This window comes from Muscardinus avellanarius (assembly GCF_963383645.1).
Source record: "Muscardinus avellanarius genome assembly, chromosome: 4".
In the NCBI taxonomy this organism is placed as follows: domain Eukaryota; kingdom Metazoa; phylum Chordata; class Mammalia; order Rodentia; family Gliridae; genus Muscardinus; species Muscardinus avellanarius.
Genome location: NC_137789.1, coordinates 139,345,571 through 139,367,668, shown reverse-complemented (window position 1 = coordinate 139,367,668; position 22,098 = coordinate 139,345,571). Strand labels below are relative to the sequence as shown.

At 39.6% G+C, this 22,098-nt stretch overlaps 1 protein-coding gene across 5 annotated transcripts in view; it reads left to right on the top strand.

Moving 5' to 3' along the window:
- The window catches only part of SORCS1 (sortilin related VPS10 domain containing receptor 1), a gene marked incomplete at both ends in the record, with an annotated part of 539,831 nt that overhangs the window by 350,380 nt on the left and 167,353 nt on the right, over positions 1-22,098 (top strand). For all 5 annotated transcript variants that reach the window (XM_080694691.1, XM_080694692.1, XM_080694694.1 and 2 more), the window contains one exon: positions 12,856-12,929. In XM_080694691.1, coding sequence (XP_080550817.1) covers positions 12,856-12,929 — 74 coding nt within the window. The remainder of the gene's footprint in view (positions 1-12,855; positions 12,930-22,098) is intronic.

The following is a 22,098-nucleotide window of genomic DNA, read 5'->3' as shown; positions in this document are numbered from 1 at the left end:
TTCCTGAATCCAAAGGCGTGAGAACAAGGACTGTCCATGTCTGAAGGCAGCGGAGATGGATGTCTCAGTGCAAAGAGAGAAGCAAATTCATTTTTTAGAACCTCCAGTGATAGAAGGTCCATCCACAGCGGGAAGGATGGAATTTCTCAGCCTACTGACTTAAATGGAGATATATTTTGGAAACACCCTCAGAGACACGCCCAAAGAACAGACGCACCAGATACACGTGGACACTTATAAAATCAACCATCAGTGTTGTTTTCTAGAGGTAAATGCCCTCTTGAATGGGCACATGGCTAATGGGGCACCCCAAGAATGGCTGAAAGGAATGAGCATGGATTCTTTTTCCTATTGAAGTTCTTGCAGAAGTAGCCAGACTAGTAGCAAGTCCGACCCTAGAACCTCCCAGTGTCAACATGAATGGGTGCAAGACATATTGGGCCCTGCGGGTCTATGTGCCTTTGAAAAGCTTTGGAATTTTTCAAAAAAAGAACATTCTAGACACCAAATGGGCAAGGGGATGCAGGTCATGTGAGCCCTTGCCCCTTTGGTTTTGTAGAAGACAATATGAAGAATTTCAAATTTGTTATAGGAGCACAAGGATCTAGCTCTCTTTTACGTAGTATTTGGTGTTAACTTCTGTAATTTAAGCCATCGGCAAACACACATTCAGCTCTTTTTGTCATAGCTATTTCTTTCTTTGTATAAGAAAGTGGATCAGACAGGAGAAAGGAGACGTGATCCTTTTAATTCATTGCTAATTTTCCCCCGACTTCCTTGCCTCAGTGCAGGAAACCACCCAAGGAAGGCTTAGCAGCAGGCTGAGTCTGCCAGATTACATCTTTATTTTAATTTGGCAATAAACTAGTGTACAAACTGTGCTATAAAACATTGCCTCCAACGGCATCTCTCAGTCTGTCTTAAACACCTCACTAAACATGATGTGTTGGGAAACATTTGAAATGAGAGAAAAGAAAGAGCAGATGTGACTGTAAGAAAAAAAATGGGAAAAAAGAATAAGAATATGGGTATACCTCAGGGTTTTTGCAGCATGCTGGGAACTGGGCTCTTAGCCTCTCTTTCGGGGTTCGCAATGAAGGAGCAATTTGTAAAAGAGCGTTGCAGTGTTATGAAAACAACATGAACACTGCCAGGATCCAGGCTGCTGTGTAGCCCTGGACGAGAGGGTCCTGTGCTCCTCATCCCAGCCTGGCAAGTGTACTTTCTTTCTCTCCACACCTCTGGAGAAGGGACTCTGCCACTGACTGTGAGTTATCTGCAATGTCCTGCTTCTCCACCCTTGTGAGATTTCCAGTGCCATGTAAGCCATGCAATCAGTTCCTAAGCAGAAAGACCCAAAGCAGAACTAGAGGAAGGGGTGGGGTGGGCTGCTGACACTGGAGAACAGGTGATTGTTTGGGGGTCGGGAGGGGTCAGGTCATCCTCCTGCCCTGGAGGATGGCAGTTCCGATGCCCACACCTTCACGTTTCTTTGAGAAAAGTAATTCTGCTTTTTCAACATCACGAGGTTTTCTTATTTTGAATAATTTACAACAAACTCAAAACTTTAAAAGGAACACCTTGTAGGTCAAATAAACCCCACTGGCTGCCCTGTATTTGACACCAATGTAGGTTTTCCTTTTATTCTTCCAACTTTATTGTCTTTTGTTTCCTCCCTGTTAACTTTATTTCAGATTTTAGATTGTTTACCAATTTTAAAAAAATACATTTAAATGAGTGACCAGTTGCCAGGCGTGGTGGCGCACGCTTGTAATCCCCGCGCTTGGGAGGTGGAGACAGGAGAATCGCACAGGTTCGAAGCCAGCCGCACGTGCTGGCTTAGGAGACCCTGTTTCCAAATAAAAATGTAAAAATAGGTCTGGGAGTGTAGCCTGGAGGTAGAAGGGCTTCCAGGAACCCCAGTACCACCAAAAAAAAAAAAAAAAGAGTGACCAGTTCTGTGGACAAGTCTTTTAGGGCTGTGTGGTAGACGTCCCTTTGCTTTTTGGCAGTTCTAGCATATTTGCAAGTTTATATCATCTCACTTATTTTGAAACTCATTTAGATAGAAGTTCAAGTAATACCATGTTGGAAACCTGATTCTTTTCTGATTTATAAATTTAAAAAAATCTCAGTTTATAAACAAAATAGAAAATCCTAATTTCTTTATGTTAGTCTGATTAAATGAGTCAATACATGCAAAACAAAAATGTGAGTTTAAAGGAAGGAAAGAAAGTTTTTTGTTTGTTTGTTTCTGTTTGTTTTGTTTTCTTTTTGTAGTAGGGCAGTTCTAGCCATACAACCCAGGGCTGTTTACTACTGAGCTACAATCCCAACCCTTCTGTCTTCTATTTTGAGGCAAGTTGGCCTTCAACTTACCATAAGCCGCCACATCTAGCCAGCAAACAGGTTTTAATATGGGGGTGGGGGATCTGTCCATATACAAAATAATGACATCTTAAATATTGGTATGCTCTATATAAATGAGGGATGATTTTAAACCTAAATAATATGTTAGTAGAAAAGAAAAAATGTGCAGGCAATGTGTTTGACAACCAAGATAGACTTTTGACTACTTGTATAAAAGTAAATTTTTAAAAAGCTACTTTTAGTTTTCTTCTTACTCTCTGTTTTGTACGCGTTTTTATATTTTACTTAAGCATTTTACACCTATTTTTAAGTAAAATATTTATTTTCTTCCTCCCAAATTATCCCTTCCTTTTCCTGACAGAGCTCTAAAACAAGTGCAATGCCTTTTATGGAAGCTTTGACTGCTGAAGCTCTGTGGGAAATAATGACTACTTGATATGGCCGTAGATAAGATACTACGATTAAAAAAAATCTCTGGTTTCTCACCACTGTTAAACAGAAGAGCAATGTCAACTCTCTACTCCCTTAGGCCCTGCCACTGTCCATAGGTCACATAACTCTGTAGTTTGTTCAACTATAAAATAGAAAGAATAATAACAGTGCCTGCCTCATGGGACTGTTTGAGGATGCTGAGATAATGTATGTAAAGCACTTAACACAGAGCTTGGCACAGAGCAAGCATTGCATAGATGATAACCAGTGTGTCATCCAAAGACCCAAGATACTACAAACTTGGTAGACTACAGTATTAGACACAAGCCTGCCTTCCTCAGAGACTGCCCCAGTCCTGTGTTTTTTTCAGTATGGGAGATGTAGGCGCTTTAATTTAATGTTGAATGCCATTTAGGTTAATCAATAAGAGCTACTGTTGGACCAGAATGAATGCAAAAAGGAAGAGCTGGTGTGTACAGTGCTTAGAAAATAGTATTGATTACAATAGTATCAAGACATTAAATATTAAAGTATTTATCTTCACAATAATTCTATTTGCTTTTGAATAGACATAGCTACCCAAAGTGTCAAAAGGCTAAGATTGAGATAAAAGACAAATGTATCCTTGAAATTCAACCCCTTGGGATATTACAATGATTTCTGCACAAGAACAAACACTTAGGAAACTGATATCTACCTATTGCCATCATGTTTCCCCAAGGCACTGAATTAAGTAAAAAGTCATTTAGTTATTTATATGGAATATGTTGAGCATTATATACCGTGCTGGTTTGGCAGGATTTCCATGTGCTTGAAATTTCCCAATGTCAGGGCTGATTTCTAATCTCATGAATATGTAAATAATTTAAGTATCCAAGTACAAAACTGGCAATTAGAGTGGAAACTGGGGAGCTTGCTAAATGTCAACCCCAATCCTTGTTTATAAAACAAATTCTCAAGCTGAAATGCCATCATATGCAAACAAGGAAGGCCTGCATTCAACTTAGACACCCTGTTTAAACAGGTTGTATCATTATTTTTCATTTGCTACCTGGAACAATTTGATCTACCTGTTTCTAATGATTTGCAAAAAAAAAAAAAAAATGGGCTACAAGAATAAGGAAAGAGGGACATTTTTAAAACAAGCGATTAGAACAAGGTTTGAATGGGTACAATTACGCTCTTTGTTGATTATAAAGACTTTGAAATGGAGGACTATATTTGTATGCTCAACATTTTAGCCAGTTATTGATCTGCTCTTTGCCACTAATACTTGTCTTTAAGAACTTCTAAGGCCAAGATTCCATCTTATTATTTTCTATATACCTCTGAATCTAGGTATACAGAAAATATCCCTCAAACAGCATGAACCCCAGTAACATAATGACCTTGCCGTCCCAGCCAGCTCCAGTTCCATATATCTAAACCCCCTTTCCTCAGAGTATCAATCCTGACTGTGGGGGGTGTGACAGCCTTCAGTGACAGCTGAGGAATGGCCAGTGACAGGTTTGACAAATCAAGTCTCTGGACAGATTGATGGAGCCAGCAACATGTTATCAATGCCTGCTCACTCTTCATCAGCAAAGCCCAAACGCTGAGCCAGGGTGCTCTTGTCTTCTGACCTTGATGACTGGATATTTGTATCTAGTCTGTATTAACTCCCTGAGTGTTAATAAGACGGTACCTACCCTACCTGATCGTTTATAGCTCCAGGTCCCATTTCAGTTTTATTTGTGCATTCCACCCAAACTAGGTTTCTTACTGTTGATCAAAGAAAAACAAAAGTACCACTCTGAACCTCGCTGCTCTGTTGATTTTCTCTGACTGGCACAGTCCCCTGGAGCACTCTCTATACCCTTACTCCTAAAAATTGTAATTGTTCTTCAAGGCTCACCTTGAAAGCTTTTCACAAATTTCCAAATTTTTATCTTCTAAACAGGCTTCCCTATCAATGTATACACTCTGAAAAAGTATATACATTACTTTTAAAAATGTACAACTTACTATACATTCTCTGGGATACTCTTGGTAAGCTAGCTTTTTGGAGGGAAGCATCTTTTCAGGTGGGAATTACAGTAGTATCTAGGATGGTTCTCATGGTTCTCTCATATAATGTTTATAAAACAAATTCTCAAGCTGAAATACCATCATATGCAAACACAAAACGTCTGCATTCAACTTAGATGCCTTGTTTAAACAGGTATATCATTATTTTTCAATTGCTACCTGGAACAGTTTGATCTACCTGTTCCTCACAAACAGGCCAGTCTCGTAACCTGTATCAGCTGGCCAAGCTTCAGACTCTTCAGCTTTTAGTGAAATCTTTCAGAACCATTTTATTTTATTTTATTTTTTTCTTTTCGCGGGTCTGGGGATGGAACCCAAGGGCATTTGACTTCCAAACTACACCCACTGCTCTAGTTTTTATTCTTTATTTTGAAACTGGTTCTCACTGAATTGCAGAGGGACTCACTAAGTAGCTGAGGCTGTCCGCGAACCACGATCCTCCAGGTCTCAGCCTCCCGAATGCTGGGATTACAAGCGTGCACCACCACGCCCGGCTTGCAGAACCATTTTAGATGATGAAGATTTTGGTTTTCTTTACTGTGAGTACTGGCCTCCTCTTGTGCTTTGGAACCAGAGCACCAGAACCTACTTCTAAAGACTGTGCATTTCTCTGGACTGATTCTCTTTCTTCCTGTGGAGACTAGTGGAAAACAAAAAAAAGAACTCAGTATTTGCAATGCCTCGGGCCTGGCATTAGGAATTTATTTGAAGTCCTTAAGGTACCATCTCTTTCTTGCTAAACAGAATGCAGGAACAGCAGAGAGAACTGAAGAGTCAGGAGGTGGATGAGTGCTTTGTACTGTGGCCATCCCCAAGGCAGTATTAGGATGAGGCAAATAAATAGAACTTGCAGGGTTTTTCATCAGCCTTTTCAAGATGTGCAGTTTGCAGGCCCCCTGCCTTCAAAATGCAAAGGGCAGAGAAAAAAAGAGGAGTGAGCAGGCAACCTTGAAAAGTGCCAACAGCAAGAACCTTTCTGCCAAAAGAACCCACTCAAAGAGTAGTGTAGAGGAGACCCAGGAAGCTGACCCCTCACTGGGGACATCACCCCAGGAAGCTTTGTGGCAAACAGCATCCCTCTCATCAACCAAAAACTTAAAATGTGTTATTAAGACTGTGAGTTTCAGTGTAATGGACTCTGCACCAATTTCTATGTGATTGGTGTCCTTTCACCAATTTCCCAGCTGCCAAGGAAAATTCAATAATCTGTACCTGTCAAAAAAATCCAAAAATGGAAACTCTTCCAACCTGACTTAGGGATGTTGAAAAGACTTACCCGGGACAGTGACAGTTGTACACTTTTGCACTAGTACAAGGAAGCCAAGTCCCTCTTCTAGTAGTTGAAAGATGCTGTTCTCCTAGGGATTTGACCACTATGTGAAAGGTAGGATGGGGGGAAATGACAGTTGGGAACAGCTGTTCTCAGGCTCTGCTCCTCTCACCTCATTTTAATCTGCCTTAGATTAGGAATCCCAGTAAATCTATCTCATTCTTTCTCACTCCCAAACTATGTGGCCCTCTTTGGCACTCCTCTTTATAATGTTTTTGTGGTTTTATTGGTGCATTATGGTCTCCCATCATAATGTAAATAATGTTAACAATGACACACATGCACACATGCTCTTGGTGCCTCCCTCCCCGTTTCCCTCCCTCCCAATACAAAGTACTCATATTGACACTGGTATATATTCACAGGTATACACATAGGCTATGGTAGTATTTCTATTAATGAACCTAAGTCTTCCTCTACCCTTACCCTTATATCTGCTAACTGGCTTCCCTGAGGTTTCTCCTCATCATCTGGAGTCTCTCTTGTATCCCAATTACTCCCTATCCTGCACATATCAAAGAAAACATATGAACCTTCACTCTCCGTGATTGGCTAATCTCACTTAACATAATGTTCTCTGGGTCCTTAAATTTTCTTGCAAATAATGTAATTTTATCTTTTCTATTGCTGAGTAGAATTCTTCCTCTTTCTTATTCTACCTGATGCCTGCCATTGAACTTGGACTTTCACAGGTTCCCCGAGGAGGGTGCCATAGATGCCTGGCAGTGGGTTAAAGTTCTCAACAAAACCTTTGAAATTTCATCCTTTACAATTAAGTATATTTTTTGTCTGCATTCTTCTTACATCAGATAAAGGCAGATGGCTAGAAAACAAGTGAATGTGAGGGAGATTTTTTTTTCCCCAAACCTCAGGAGAGCAGTGTGGCAGGAAAGAGAAGGGTTGACAGCCTCAGACCAGCATAATGACAGTATGGTGGCTTAGGCCCCGAGGTGGCTAATAGATCTTGAGTGTAGACGAATGTTGGGTTTTTGCTCATTAAGTTATATTTACTAAGGCAGGGAAGTTGTCTCAGGATAGAATTAGTTTTAGACAAAAAGGATTTTCTGCCTTGCATTCTTAAAAGGCAAGTACGATTCTTCCCTACCCCTTTACAAAATTTCTGCTCATTCCATTCTTTCCCCATATTTTGTACTGATGTTGGCAGGATAAAAACAAATATCCTCTCCTAATGGTATTTTGGGTGCATGACAAAGGATTAGTATGTGCACATCGCCCTCTTCAAAGTAGCTCAAATGTTCTTTCTCTCCCTAATCTCCTTTTTCTCTAGGCTTGGCATTGCTAGAGAAAGTTGCTGCTGCTTTCTCTTATGTGACAGATCCTAATGATAGTTCTCAGTTCTGTGTTCTGACAGTCCAAAGAAACCTTGGAGCTGGAGACAGACAGGGAGGAAAATAAATCTTATTTAGGTGCTGCCAACACTATGAATTTTATTAAAGGGCATTGACTTGTTCTACACGTAAAGCCTTCCACTGGCAGCTGAGATGGAGTCGCTGGGTAAAAGACTTTGATACCATCCCTTCCTTGTGGAAGAAGACTTTGCTATCAGACGCTGGAGGTTTAATTAACACATTAACCAAATGCCTGAGAGTCCTTGTTTTTCCCCTTTCTTGGCATAACACGAGGCAGGACAATTAACTTCTTAGGGAGAAAATGTTTGAAGTAGTAGGTGAGGTTTTAACAACAGCTTTATCTCGGGTGAATATGCATGACCCTATTTAGGAGTTTCTAATGTAGTGATTTTTTTCATTTCATAATAAATATGAATAGTCCAGAGACACTTTACTCCCACGTAAAATGATCCATTTACTAGTGTGCAGGTCAGTAACCCGGAGTCGGTCTCTACAAAACCAGGCCACGGGGTGAAGAACTTAGGGGTGGAGATCCTCTTTTGCCACCTATTTATAGTCTTTATTTTAAGATATTAAACAATAGCAATGAATCCATGGAAACAAAATATATAATAAGTTACCATTGTCTATCCATCAAGAAACCTAAGTTTCTTGCTATTTGGATTTATGACTAGGGAATTTGGTGCAAAATTGGTAGTTTTTCTTGATTATGCATATGGAAAGATGATAATCATGACATCTAAAACCATTTCAATCATATTTAAAAAGTCCTGCTGGGCTGGGCGTAGTGGTGCACACTTGTAATTTCCGTGCTTGGGAGGTGGAGACAGGAGGATCACGCAGGTTCGAAGCCAGCTGTGCTGGCTTAAGAGACCCTGTTTCCAAATAAAAATATAAAATAGGTCTGGGAGTGTAGCCCTAAGGTAGAGGGCTTCCAGGAACCCCAGTACCACCAAAAAAAAAAAAAAAAAAAAAAAAAAAAGTCCTGCCAGGCATGGTGGCGCACACTTGTAATTCCAGCATCCAGGAGGATGAGACGGGAGGATCCTGGTTTGCGGACAGTTTCAGCTACTTAATGAGGCCTTCCGCCACTTAGTGAGACCCTGCTTCAAAATAAAAAATAACAAATAGGGAAATTTTGTAGACTAGGGGTCTAATGTTTCATCCCAAGACTTGCAAAAAAAACAAAAAGGTCAGGGAGAGCCAAGCCTGGTGGCACACATCTGTAATCTTAATACCAAGAGGCTGAGACAGGAGGATCACAGGTTTGAAGGAGCTTCAGTAACTTAGTGAGACTCTATTTTTTAAGTAAAATTGTCTGAGGATATAGCTCAGAAGTAGAATACCACTGGGTTAAATCCCCAGTATCAAAATTAGAAATTGCAAATATTCTCTGATATTATATATATATTTTTTGTGATTGTAGAAGTTTAATCCAGGGACATTGACTTCCAAGCTACACCCCCCAGCCTAATTTTCTATATTTTGAAACAGGGTTTCACTAATTTTCAGAGGGCCTCACTAAGCAGGTGAGTCTGGCCACGAAACTATGATCCTCCTGTCTCAGCCTCTCATATACTAGGATTATAAGAGTGTTCTACCATGACTTGCTTGATATTTTTTTTCAGATATGGAATTTCTATTTCATTGCAACATTCTCTTGAAAGATTACTAAAAAATTAATGACGGTGCTGAAATGTATCTCAGTTGTCAAGTGCTTGTCTAGTATGTTCAAGAGCTTGGGTCTAATCCTTAGTACTGAAAGGTGTGTGTGTGTGTGTGTGTGTGTGTGTGTGTGTGTGTGTGTGTGTTCATTGTATTATATCATTCAATGTAAATATATGGCTTATAATCCCATAGTATCTATTGTTCTATCCTAAGTCCTTGCTGATGAGGCCAGTAGAAATCTTAGAGGATAAGGGAAGATTTGTGGAAAAGGTAGCCTTTGATATGAGCCTGAAAGGAAGACTGACATCAAGGTGAACAAGCCTGGGAGTAGCCTTTGACAGGATGGGTTGCCTCTCCTCAGACACAACAGGGGGAATGTGCCCAGAGGAGCTTGGAAGGATGAGAAGCCAGTCTACCAAAGCCAAAGGGCATTGTTCCAGGGATGGAATTAGGATGGATGCCACTGAGCTGAATAAGACAGACTTGGTTCATTGGGTTGTTTTGTGTACCCACTGCTCGAGGGATCACAAGATGCTTAACAATAACAAAGCTGTCTTTTGAAGATAAAAACAAATATGATGGGACATACCAGACTGGTCCACAGGCTCAGAATGAAAGCCCAGGTGATAAATTTTAAAAGCTAGAGAAAAGAAAACAAAAACCCAAACACGTACAAATGTTGTCACCCCAACAATTTTTCACAGAGATGAATTATCTGTGGCAATGGGGATGGCAATTCTTGAGTTAGCCACATGAGCCCTTAGAGTTTAGATGATTCATACACAGAATTTATTTTGAACCATCTTGATTCTGTTTTGTTTGCATTAACCTTTGTATATAAATAGAGACATTAGCATATATTTGCATACAGGCATTGTCATACTTAACAGTGGTGACAACTCTGTTCAGTCTAAACTCAAAGAAAAAAGTATATCTTTGGGCTGAAGAAAACCAATAGAGTGAGTAGGGAGGGAAATGGGGACTTGCTGTTGCTATAAAGGACTTAGTGTTAAAATGCACAATGTTCAGGGAACAAGAACCACAAGGTGTATTGTCTGGCTGCTTGAGTTTCGAGTCAGGGAGTGAGCTTTTCCAGTCTGTCTGATCTCAGTGAGGACTGGTATCTCCTATCTCCTGGGCATTTAAAATAAAGCATGAGAGGTACCCAAGAAACCAGTTTCCCTGGGTGTGATGAGTATGGTAGTTAGCTTTCTGACACTCTATCACATTCCCTAAATAATCAGTTCACAAAGAGGAAAGATTTATTTAAATCACAGTTTCGGAGGTTCGGTCCATGATCAGTAATCTCTTGCTTTTGGCATGCAGTGAGGCTACACTTAGTGGAGGGAGAGTATGACAGAGAAAACTGCTTACTTTATGGTCCAGAGACCGGGGTCCTGTAATCATCCCCTTCAGGGTCATGCCCCCATTGTCCTAAGGGTTTCCCATCATGCCTTACCTCTCAAAGTTTCTAACACCTTGCAGTAGTGCTACCCTGGGACCAAGCCTCTAGCACATGGGTCTTTGGGAGACATTCAAGATTCAAACTATAGCAGTGAGCAAAGAAAAAAATTAAAATTCCTTTGAGACAAAAATCTACAGGATCAACTTGACTGGATACTTGAATATTTGCTTTAGTTGCAATGACTGCATTCTTTTGAGATCTCCAGATGTGTTTTGACCAAATGGAAACAATGACATAGCAGGCTCTTTCAAGGGCCAGCAAGCATTCACTTTGAATGAGTCGTTCCTTGGTCATACCTGGTGATTTTGCCACCTCGGTGAGTCACCCAGTGAGTCACTTGACCCTTCACTGAATGTCGTGCCTGGGGAGGGAGGAGGAGGCTGGACCAGCTTGGTCCTCAGGGCACTGTATTCATCACTCATTAGGTATGGGAGTTGGTGAATGTCAGGATGCAATATTGATGGACAGGTGGTTTACAGACCAGGAACACAACAGAGAGGAGATGTTCTAAATAAAATATTTTTAAATTAAGAAACCAAATGTCTATGGGAACTAGAATGCCTGGCATAGCAGGATTATCTGGGCTGCCATCAGAGGACATTTCTTAGGGCAGAAGGTCATAGGATAGCATATAGACTATCAGAACAGGAGTGTCAAGAGAAAAAAGACATTTGGGAGGATGGAATATATGGAGGGTCAGTTCCCATCTCATGAGCAGTGACACTATGAAGTTGCCCATGGCAAGTACTGAGGCAGTGGAGAAAAAGGACTTGAAATCATACCAGCTGTGAAGTCAGCTGTAATATGGCCAGAATAAACTTCATTTATCACAGGGACAATGTGTAGTCTCAGTGAGGTTGTGTATGCAGAGGACTTGAAATATATGAAGAACTTAGCATGGACTGCTACTTTATAACCTGAGATCTCTTTGGCTACTCTCATGGAAACCAACATTGGTTCTTCATGGCTGCAGGAACAATCCTGATCCCCTTAACTTCATAATCAAAGCCTTTTCCAAGCAACCCTCAGTATATTCATCCATAGATGTTTTAGGTGAGCCTAATTAATTCCTATCTTATAACTGATTGACCATGTTGATCCACTTTGGTCCCATCATGAGTAATGCCATTTTTGTGATTTCAAACCCCATCCTTTTTTCAAGTTCCCGTTCCTTCTCTGCAGCTCCTGTGAAACATCCCTAGTTGAATCCTGACTCAGTTGCATTCATTTATTACTGACTTCCTATTGCATTTCTCTTATTTTAGTCAGGATCAGATTATACTGGGTGCTCTTCCAGAGCCATGTTTAGATATGAAAATTTCCACAATTATTTTTCCTTCCAAGTCAAGTGGGACAGCTGACTTTGCCACCAAGCAATAGAGCATACAAATTGCACTTCACTCTGTTCCTTAGTAGGCATGTAGTTTCCAGCAAGTCATTCAATCCCTCTGAGTCTCAGTTTCTCCAACCACGAGAGAGGTTGCTGAGTGTGGTGATGCATGCCTATAATTCCAATACTTGAAAGACTGATACAGGAGGATTGCAGGTTCCCTTGTTTCCAAATTTAAAAAAAAATCAAATTAAAAGGGTGGAGTGTGGCATGGAGGTAGAGGTCTCTAGTTTCAACCATAGTACCAAAAAATAAAAAGGGGGAGATATTAATATCTGCCCTGAAAGATTTGTATGAGTAAAGATGATATATGTGGTTGAGATATGATGGCTGCAATCCAAAAATTCCTGATAAATGCAAGCTTCAACAAGTGTAGGTAGACATGCTTCGGAAAAAAGTAAATATGTGTATAAATAAGTAAAAAATAAATATATTGACTTCAAAAACAATGATACATGTGAAATACTTAGTTGGCATATGGCAGGTGTTCAATAAACAGTAGGTATTATTACTGATTTGAAGAATTTAAGGGCTTTTTCTTTTTTTTTTTTTTTTTTTTTTGCAGGATTGGGGATGAAACTCAGAGGCAGTCTACCTCTGAGCTCTATCCCCAGCCCAATTTTTTATTATTTTATTTTGAAACAGGGTATCACTATTTTTCATAGTGCCTCACTAAGTGTGCCACCACGCCTGGCTAGAACAGAAATTTTTACATTTAGTGTACCAGAGAACCATGGATATAATTAATTTCTTTTCTCTACAGTTATACAGCTCTGCTGAATTTGGGAGAAGATGGCAGCTTATCCAAGAAGCGGTGGTACCAAACAGATTCTACTGGTAAGTCTCACTTTATCTTACAGTGCATTAAAGAAATCACTCAGAAAATGATCATTGAAATCTCCACTGTTCAGAGGGCACATGTGACACTGAAATAATAAATATTAAAGGGAATATTAAAAGTTGCCTCACAAATTTCTTCATAAATGCAGAATGGATCATTAAGATTGATAAACAGCAGGGACTTTGTATGGTTTTGTTGTTGTTGTTATGTTTTAAAGAACCTATGAGGACATTTTTAAAGGAAGTAATAGTGATTTTTATTACTAAAAAGGTTATATACACATATAAATAAAGATTTTCAGTATAAATATATAGGTCTTGTTTACTCTAAGTGGGTCTTCTTCCAATTGTAGATCTTCTGAACCTTTTTGTCATATGGAATATAATCAATAATCTTAGTTGGTTACTTAGCCTCCCAGAAATATTCTGTGAATGATAATATATATATATATATATATATATATATATATATATATACACATACATAAATCAATGGTCTTATTTTGCTTAGACTGCTAAAATGCCATAGGCTAGAGACTAAATGTCACAGTCCTGAAGGCTCAGGAGCTCTAGAACGAGATGCCTACAGGTGTGGTTCCTGGCAAGGGCCCTCTTCTTGCTTGTACATGGCTGCCTTTTGGCTCTGTCCTCACATGGTGGAAGGAGGGAGAGTTCTGACCTATTTTTTCTCCTCCTCCTCCTCCTCCTCCTCCTCCTCCTCCTCCTCCTCCTCCTCCTCCTCCTCCTCCTCCTCCTCCTCCTCCTCTTCTTCTTCTTCTTCTTCTTCTTCTTCTTCTTCTTCTTCTTCTTCTTGTGGTACTGGGATTCCTGGAAGCCCTTCTACCTCCAGGCTACACTCACAGACCTATTTTATACCTTTTTATTTTTAGAAACAGGGCTTAAGCCAGAACAGCTGCCTTCGAACCCCTGGGATCCTCCTGTCTCCGCCTCCCAAGCACGGGGATTAGAAGTGTGCACCAGCATGCCCGGCTCTGGCCTCTTTTTCTATTCACATAAGGATGCTAATTTTATCATGGTCACATCACCCTCATGACCTCTTCTAAATCTCATTACCTCCCAAGCATCCATCTCTGAATACCATCACAAGATTAGAGGTTAGGACTTTAACGTAAGAATACTGGAAGGATACAAACCTTCAGTCTATAACATACATACATGTAGGCCTTTATATTTACTTAAATCTTAGTGATGTGCACTGGTTTATCTATGCCTTGTTGGTTTTAGAGAACGCACCATTCACTATACATATATCATCATATTTAAATGGTTACATAAGGTATTACTCCAAGAACATAGATTACAGATAAATCTTAACATAAAAAAATAAGAATAATCAATTTTAGCAGGTTATGGTGGCACACTCCTATAATCCCAGCTACTTAATAGGCTGAGGAAGGAGGATTGCAAGTTTGAAGATAGCCTGGGCAATTTAGCAAGACCTTGTCTTAAAATTAAAAAAAAAAAAAAGGCTGGGGATATAGTTCAATGGTAAGAAATATTATTAGAGGGTAAGAGGCAGAAAAAGAACAAGAGAAAAAAGGGAAGCAGAATTTGTATTTTTTATCCACCCCCCTAATTAAATTAGAGGTGACCTCTATTCATACAAAAGGGTGACTAAACTTGAGAAAGGAAATCATATAGAATTTTAGATTTTGCTTCCAAGGACCTAAATAGATCCTAGCAAAGTAAGAACAAAATCTGGAACATTCTAGTGCAGTCCTGATAGTACTTATCAATAGTGTTTGAATCTGTATCCTAATCTCTGGGAAAAAAAAAATGTACCTTACTGTTTCCTAATTGATGTAATCTGCCTGTAGAAAAGATGTCCAGGATGTTTTCAAGGTTTTGTTAACATAAAGTATTACAAGGAGCTACCTTAGACACGAGCTTGCTATCCCTGATTCCCTTTATTGATATAGTCCAGAATGATTTTGGCAATTAGTGACCTTTTAGGAGCTGCTCCTGCAAGCAGGGCAGTAAAAGCATCTCACTTTACTCTGCTTCAAACACGGGCATTTCTTTGGCTTCTGTACTGAACGTGCACCGTGCCCATCACCCAGGTACCCAACAGCTCCCGCCTCCACTCCAAGTCCCTCACTTCAATATGAACCTCTAAGAGGAATGCATTTTTATCTTCCTCATTTTCAAACACTGCCTTAAAACCCTTGTGGGAGTTGAAAGCCAGAGAACTGCATTAGAGAAATCTCTTTAAAAAGTGATGGACACTGCCTGAAAAAGTTAAACATGAGCCATTTGCAAACACACTGGCTGAAAGATAACTGACAGAGACTGATACCATTCTTCCCCTATCATAATGAAACATTTCTCAGTAAAGTTTCCATTGTACAAAAAAGCTCATTCACCTTTCCTCTCCTGCTGCACTCAATAAGGGTGACCTGAGCCTTTTTTTTCAAAGTCCAAATTGACCTATCCCAGGTCCAGAAATTCAACCCAGCCTTTTTCTCTGTTGCCCTTCTCTGGTTAGCATCTCTCCCTTCTCCTACTCATTTTGTCCCTTATTCTTGAAACACTTTAATCTCTATGTATTTTGTTTAAAACATAAATTCAGGCAGATTTTTTTTAGAAGAGGAGAGTCCATGACTTTTTTTCCCCTTTTCTTGGTGATATATGTGCATAAAAAGGCCTCAGAAAATAAATTAAGGGAAAACTGGAATTAATTAATGTGGTCCTCCCAGTTTATGTGGGAAAGGGAATTAATGCTACACCAATGAGAAAGTGACAAGGGATTCTTTCTCGTCAGGTTTCCAAGTGATCTGAACTATCTGCACATGGTACACAGAGTTATGAAGTAGACAATAGCAATTCAGAGGGCTGGATGGAAGGTTGGTCTGACCAATAGAAACAAAACCATGCACTCATTAAAGGGATAGACAAGGAAAGGGAACTGATACGAGATTTTCTTTTTCCTATCTAAGGGTTACATGATGCACAATGCTTCCTATTTTATCAGAGGTCTTATTTACACCTGGCACTATTATAAGATGAACAGACTGCATCGTTTCTCATCTATTCCTTGAAAAGGAGTTTTCTATCTGAAAACTTTATCAACAAAGCCCTGGTAAACCAAATGTCATAAAATTAGCATCTTTATAAAAGCAACACACATTATTATGTATGAATTTTAACTAATTTGTTAAGTAAAATAAATAGAATTTTCTCTCTTTTCCTTCGGGAGCCAGAGACGTCTTTCCCATTCAAGCCCTAGCAGCATGATAAGCACTATTCAGACTTAGGCTATTTAATCTTATAATAATCCTTTGAAGGAAGCCTTGCAAAATCATCAACAGATGGGAAGTCTATGGCACAGAGAGATTAAGTAATTTGGGCAAAGTCACACAGCTAGAAAGCACAGAAGCCAGGATTTAAATATAGGCTGTCTATCTCCAAAGACCATGCTCTACTAATGAATGGACACACTTGCCTCTGGCCCTTGGCCTTCTTTTCCAGACTGGAGCTGTGAGCCCTGCAAATCTCGCTTACGTGTTAGGCAGGCAAGTGGTGAACCCTCGAAGCTCCTTTGGTCACAGTGCCTGCCTGCCTGTGGCTCTCTCCAAATGGGCTTGGCAAATGGCCCCCATAAGTTCTTTAAACTTCATTGGGTTTTCCAGAGATGGCACGGGACCTTGTAAATTGCACAGCGATGAGGCTGTTGATAAAAATCTCTAGATTTCTTTCCACATGGGTCCTTATTTTCTGACTCAAATCTACTTTTGCAGGCTGGCAGAAAAGTTGTCAATCAAAGCAATGTCTACTGGACTCACTTCTAGAAAACAGTTGCTACAAATTACATAGGAACTATGAGGCTATTTAAGATATTTTATCAGCAAGTTTACTTAATGGACACTTTTTTTTTTTTAAATGGTTTCTCTATGGAGTCTGGTTCTGAGGTGTGGATTAGACTAAGGTGGGTCTCTCTTGTGCTAAATTGAATTACTAAGTGACCCGGGGTAAAAAAAAAAATATCATAGCACTTTCCATAGGGAAAAAAATCTAGATGAAATCATATCTTTTCCACATCACCTAACACACTTCAGAATTATCTTTATTTTGGGCAGCAATAGTCACGCCACCCCTGGAAGCAATCAATAGCAATTGTAAAATAATTATGGGATGGAATAGTTTATTCTTATCTTATTACAGTGATTGCTATTAATACTGCTATAACTATTATAAACTTTCTTCCAAGAAGTATTCAAATTGCTTTCAGAACTGACAAAGGCCATCATATAAAGCACACCTTAGTACAATATTACCATTAATGGAAATGGTGTCTTAGGTCTCTGTCTGTCTGTCTGTCTGTCTCTTAACTGATAGCAATAGTGCCCTTGTTCTCCCCTGTGTAGGTAATAGAGACATCACAGCCTGAGAGACATCACAGCCTGGGGTCTGAGGAGACCCAGAGGTCTGAGTTCTAGCCTCGCCATTTAACAAGCAAGAGATTACGGGGACATTAAGAAACTTATGTGCACCTCAGGGTTTTTTTCTGTAAAAAATACTTAATATCTGTTTTATTACCTGATATGCTTTTTGTGAATCATTTACATGCCTGTGTTTAAAAACCATCTGGCGTGCCCACTGACTGCCAGTGATGACATTATTTACAACAGCTGATTTGGTACCACGGCTCATTCTATTTTCACCACATTGCAGGTGGGCTTTCTTCTTTTTTGTGAAAGTGATGGACACTACTTGCTTTAGGCTTATACTCCAAGAGTTTAGAGGGCCTACACCCTGGCTGCCTCTCTCCCCTGTATTTCCAGGGAGTGAGTTTGAGGGCCCTGGCTTGAATCCAGGACACATTACTCATGGAGGCAGACACATATCTATCCTGGGAACCAAAGTAGGGGATGGGCTTGAACCCAGTCATACTGCAGGATTAAAGATCCAGGAAGGTGTGACTTCCAAAGAGGAAAATAAAGATTTTTAAAAGAACATTTTGTAATTTTAAGAAGAGTGGTGGATTCTCACTAGGGAAAGAAATACAGATAGAAGATCTGAGGGTCAAAAGAGAATGTTCTATAAAGAGATTTATATTTTGTAGAGTAATCATAATGGCTTAATCTCATGAAAATTTCTAAATTTGTTTGTTATTACACCATTGTGAGGTAGTCACTATTATGCTCATTTGGCTTTAATATAAATATAAAGTAGTTTATCCAGCATAGCATAGGTAACATGTTTCCGCCAAGTTTTGAAACTTAGTCTGCGTGGCTTCATAGCCCATTATGGCAGTAGTAAAAATCAATCCCAAATTTAATATTCATTTCTCATCGCTATTTCTAATAAAAGGGGGGGACTTGTTTAAATTCTGAAATGATTTATTTTTATTTTAATATTTTTGTGTGTAAAAGACAAGATGTCACATTTAACATTGAAGAAGAACATAGAATTGGATATCCTCTGTCACCCAATTGTTTTGAATAAGAATACTTTTTGCCAAAAGCCAAAGTCTCTATTAGAGGTTAAAAAATGTGAATTTTTCATGTGAGTTTCTCCTATGACCCATTTTCTCCCTAGCTTCTGAATATTAGGGAAAGCATTTGAATTTTTACTTTTTGAGACTGACTAATCTCACTTAGCATAATGTTCTCTGGTTCCATCCGTTTTTCTGCAAATGACATAATTTGTTCTTCTTTATGATTAAGTAAAATTCTGTTGTGTAAATATCCCATAGTGTTATAATCCATTCATCTGTAGATGGACATCTTGGCTGCTTCCATAGTTTGGCAATTATAAATTTTGTGAATAGAAACATAGATATGCATGCATTACTTTGGTAGTTTGGTTTCCATTCTTTTGGGCAGATACCCAGAAGTGGTATTGCGGGTCATATGGTAGGTTTGTTCTTATTATTCTGAGGATCCTCCATACTCTTTTCCAAAGTGGTTGCACTAATTTGCAATCTTACCAACAATGAGCAAATAAGGCAATTTAACTGAGGGGGATGGGAGGGGAGAGGAGGGAAACTCTGTAATGCATGTGATGTACATTCACAATCATATCAAAGCCATCCAATAAGCTGAACATGAGAAGGAGAGAGGGGAGAGGAAATGGGGTGGGAATTGGGGAAAGGCCAAATGAGTGATATGTACATGTATGCCTCTACCATCTATTTTTGTTTTCAATACCAGGGATAGAACCCAGGGGCATTCTACCTCTGAGCTACACCCCCAACCCTATTTTTTATTCTTTACTTTGAAACGGGGTCTCATTGAATTGCAAAGGCCTTCACTAAGTAGTAGCTGAAGTTGTCCTCAAACTGTGATCCTCCTGTTGTCAGCCTCCCAAAAGCTGGGATTATTAGCGTGTGCCACCATCTTGTTCCTCATGAAGAAGTATGATTACAATGCACCAACAAAAAAGTAAATAAATAAAGAAAGAAATAAGAAAGTTTTTACCATAAACAACAAAAAATGTGGGCTTTTTAAATCTGAGTTTCTCATTACAAATTATTTAGCAATTTATTAAGTGTGCGACATACAGAAAATCTTTTAATTAATCGACTATATCATTTAATTAAAAATAACTCAAACAAAGCAGGTGTGGGGGCACACACTTGTAATCCCAGCATTTGGGAGGCTGAGACCGGAGGGTTGCACAGGTTCAAAGCCAGCCTCAGCTACTTATTGAGGCCATTTACAACTCAGTGAGACCCTGTTTCAAAATAAAGTATAAAAGAAAATAGGGCTGGAGGTGTTGTTCGGAGGTAGAATGCCCCTGGGTTCCATCCCCAGTACTGCAAAAAAAAAAAAAAAAAAAAAAAAAAGGCTCAAGCAGAATGTGGTGGCCCACACCCGTAATCCCAGTACTTGGAGGCTGAGACAGGAGCATAAGTAACAGTATGATAGCCAGTCTCAACTACTTAGTGTGAGGCCCTCTGCAACTTAACAGGACTCTATTTCAAAATAATAAATAAAATAGGGCTGGGAATGTAGCTCAGAGGTAGTATGCTTCTGGGATCAATCTCTAGTAACACATACAAAGTTCAGACAACATTATTGATGACTTTGGCCTGATATACATGAGGCTGGCTGGAAACAGAAATTTCTAACTAGTGATGGCATATTTTTTCTGTGACAAATTCACATATGGAAAATTCAGGGCTGGGTCAACACTACACCTTTGCTTTTTTGGGATACCAGGCTCATTTCAGTGAAATTCTCTAGGAGCTCTACCATAGCTGAGTAGTATAGCATAGAGATAAACACTTATAAACTTCATATTAAATGTGTGTGGATATGCCCATACATTCTCTTAGTCTCCCATAGTTCAGTGGCATTGGTTGTGATGTTTCCCATTTCATTTCTTTGGCAACAAACTCTCCTTGTTAAATGCTTACTGAGTGCTAATTACTGTGTGTTAGGTATTTTGCCTGCAGTTTTTAAACCAGTTCTTAAGAGTTTCTTGATCAAGACTGTGTCAAGATATGTGATGGATAATTGCAACCTCTTTAAAATATTAAAGAGATGCTGACTCAGTGGTCTGAAATACGAGAAGGTGTCACTTTATCATGGATGGCTCTAGATCCAGAGGTTTATTAAATGAATTGAATCTGGTCTCTCCATGGCCCACAGTTCTGCTCTTCTCTGTTTAAGTTCCACATTCTGGCCAACTTTTTCTCTTTGAAGTGGCCTCTGGCAACTTACAACTTCCCGGGGACAGGAAAATACCTTCTTACCTGTTTGAAGAAAACCCCTGGAATTAAGTCTTATGGGCCTGATTAGACAACATGCCCATAGACAGCTCTGGGGGTAGAACCAACTTTACTAAGCCACAGGAAGAAAAGAAGTAATGGCAATGCCCCAGGAAAGACTGAGAAGCTTTTACCAAAGAAATGGGAAAGGATAAAGGTGATAAATCAGCGATAGGGGCCCCTTATGCACAGATATTTTAATCCTCATTTCAGAGGATAAATTACTAAGAAGATAAATAAACACAATCCATCAAGGTCAAGTGATTTTGCCTAATGCCACACATTAGTGGGTAGTGGTGATGAAATATTGGTGATGGAATTTAAACTTAGGTGTCTGCCTAAGGAGCCTGTGCTCATTTAAAATCCTATCTCCAGTATACCTTCAGGACCTCCAACATGCTAGTGACTGACAGAACTTGTCTCTAGCACTCTTCTTGCTTAGAGCTCCTACAAGGGCAGATACTCTGCATACCTGGCCTATGGTGCCTACCCAGGATTCTCTCTTCTAGGCTCCCTCAGGTGTCAAGTCTTCACAGAAGCAGTTATATAACTTTCAGTGGCATATTTCTCTATGGCAGGAAACACCCTGGAATATACTATGGTCTGTCTGTCTCTCTCTCTCTCTCTCTCTCTCTCTCTCTCTCTCATTTTTACTCATATTACAGTTGGTTCTTCCTGAGTTCTTGTTGCATATTACCATAGAGTTCATTTCAGCCCCCCATAGTTATTTTGCAGTTAGTTTGAACCATATATATATATGTATTATATATATTTCTTCCTTTTCTTCATTCAAATATACTGGCCATTCAACACAGCACCTTTAAGACTTTTGAGCTCATCCACACCAAAGGGACTTAGAAGATATGGCACGAGATTGCAGTAACTCTTCTCTTTTCTCAGATGGATTTAGTGGGTTCATTAACAAGAAGCTGGACTCTGCGATTTTTCTTCCCACATCCTAAAAATAAAAATTGGGATGGAGCCTACTGATGAAAGGAAGTGAGGAAGGGAGGGAGGAAGGAAAGAAAGAAGGAAGGGGCTTTATTAAAATAAACAATTGGTGGTATATTAGGAAGGCAGGGTGGCCACGCTTTTCAAGATAGTCGGCTTCATCCTTTACCCAAGGCAGTGAAGCGGGGCCTTGTCTGCAGAGAACTTCTCAATGAACACCATCACTCTCTTTTGATTTTTTGTTGAGATGGCAGTGGAATATCTCACCACTCAGTATCCTCTTTCCTTGTTTTTTCCTTTTTTTAAAAATAGGCTTCCCTATTCCCATAGCCCCTGTATCCCAGCCTCAGCTCTTCAGAGTTATATTCACTCAGCTTCTTCCCTCCCCTTGGGCCTTTAGGTCCCTAAGTCCCATAAGTTCTATTTCCTCCATACCATGCTTGCCTCTTCTTCTTCCATTCTCTTTCCCATTACACTGGC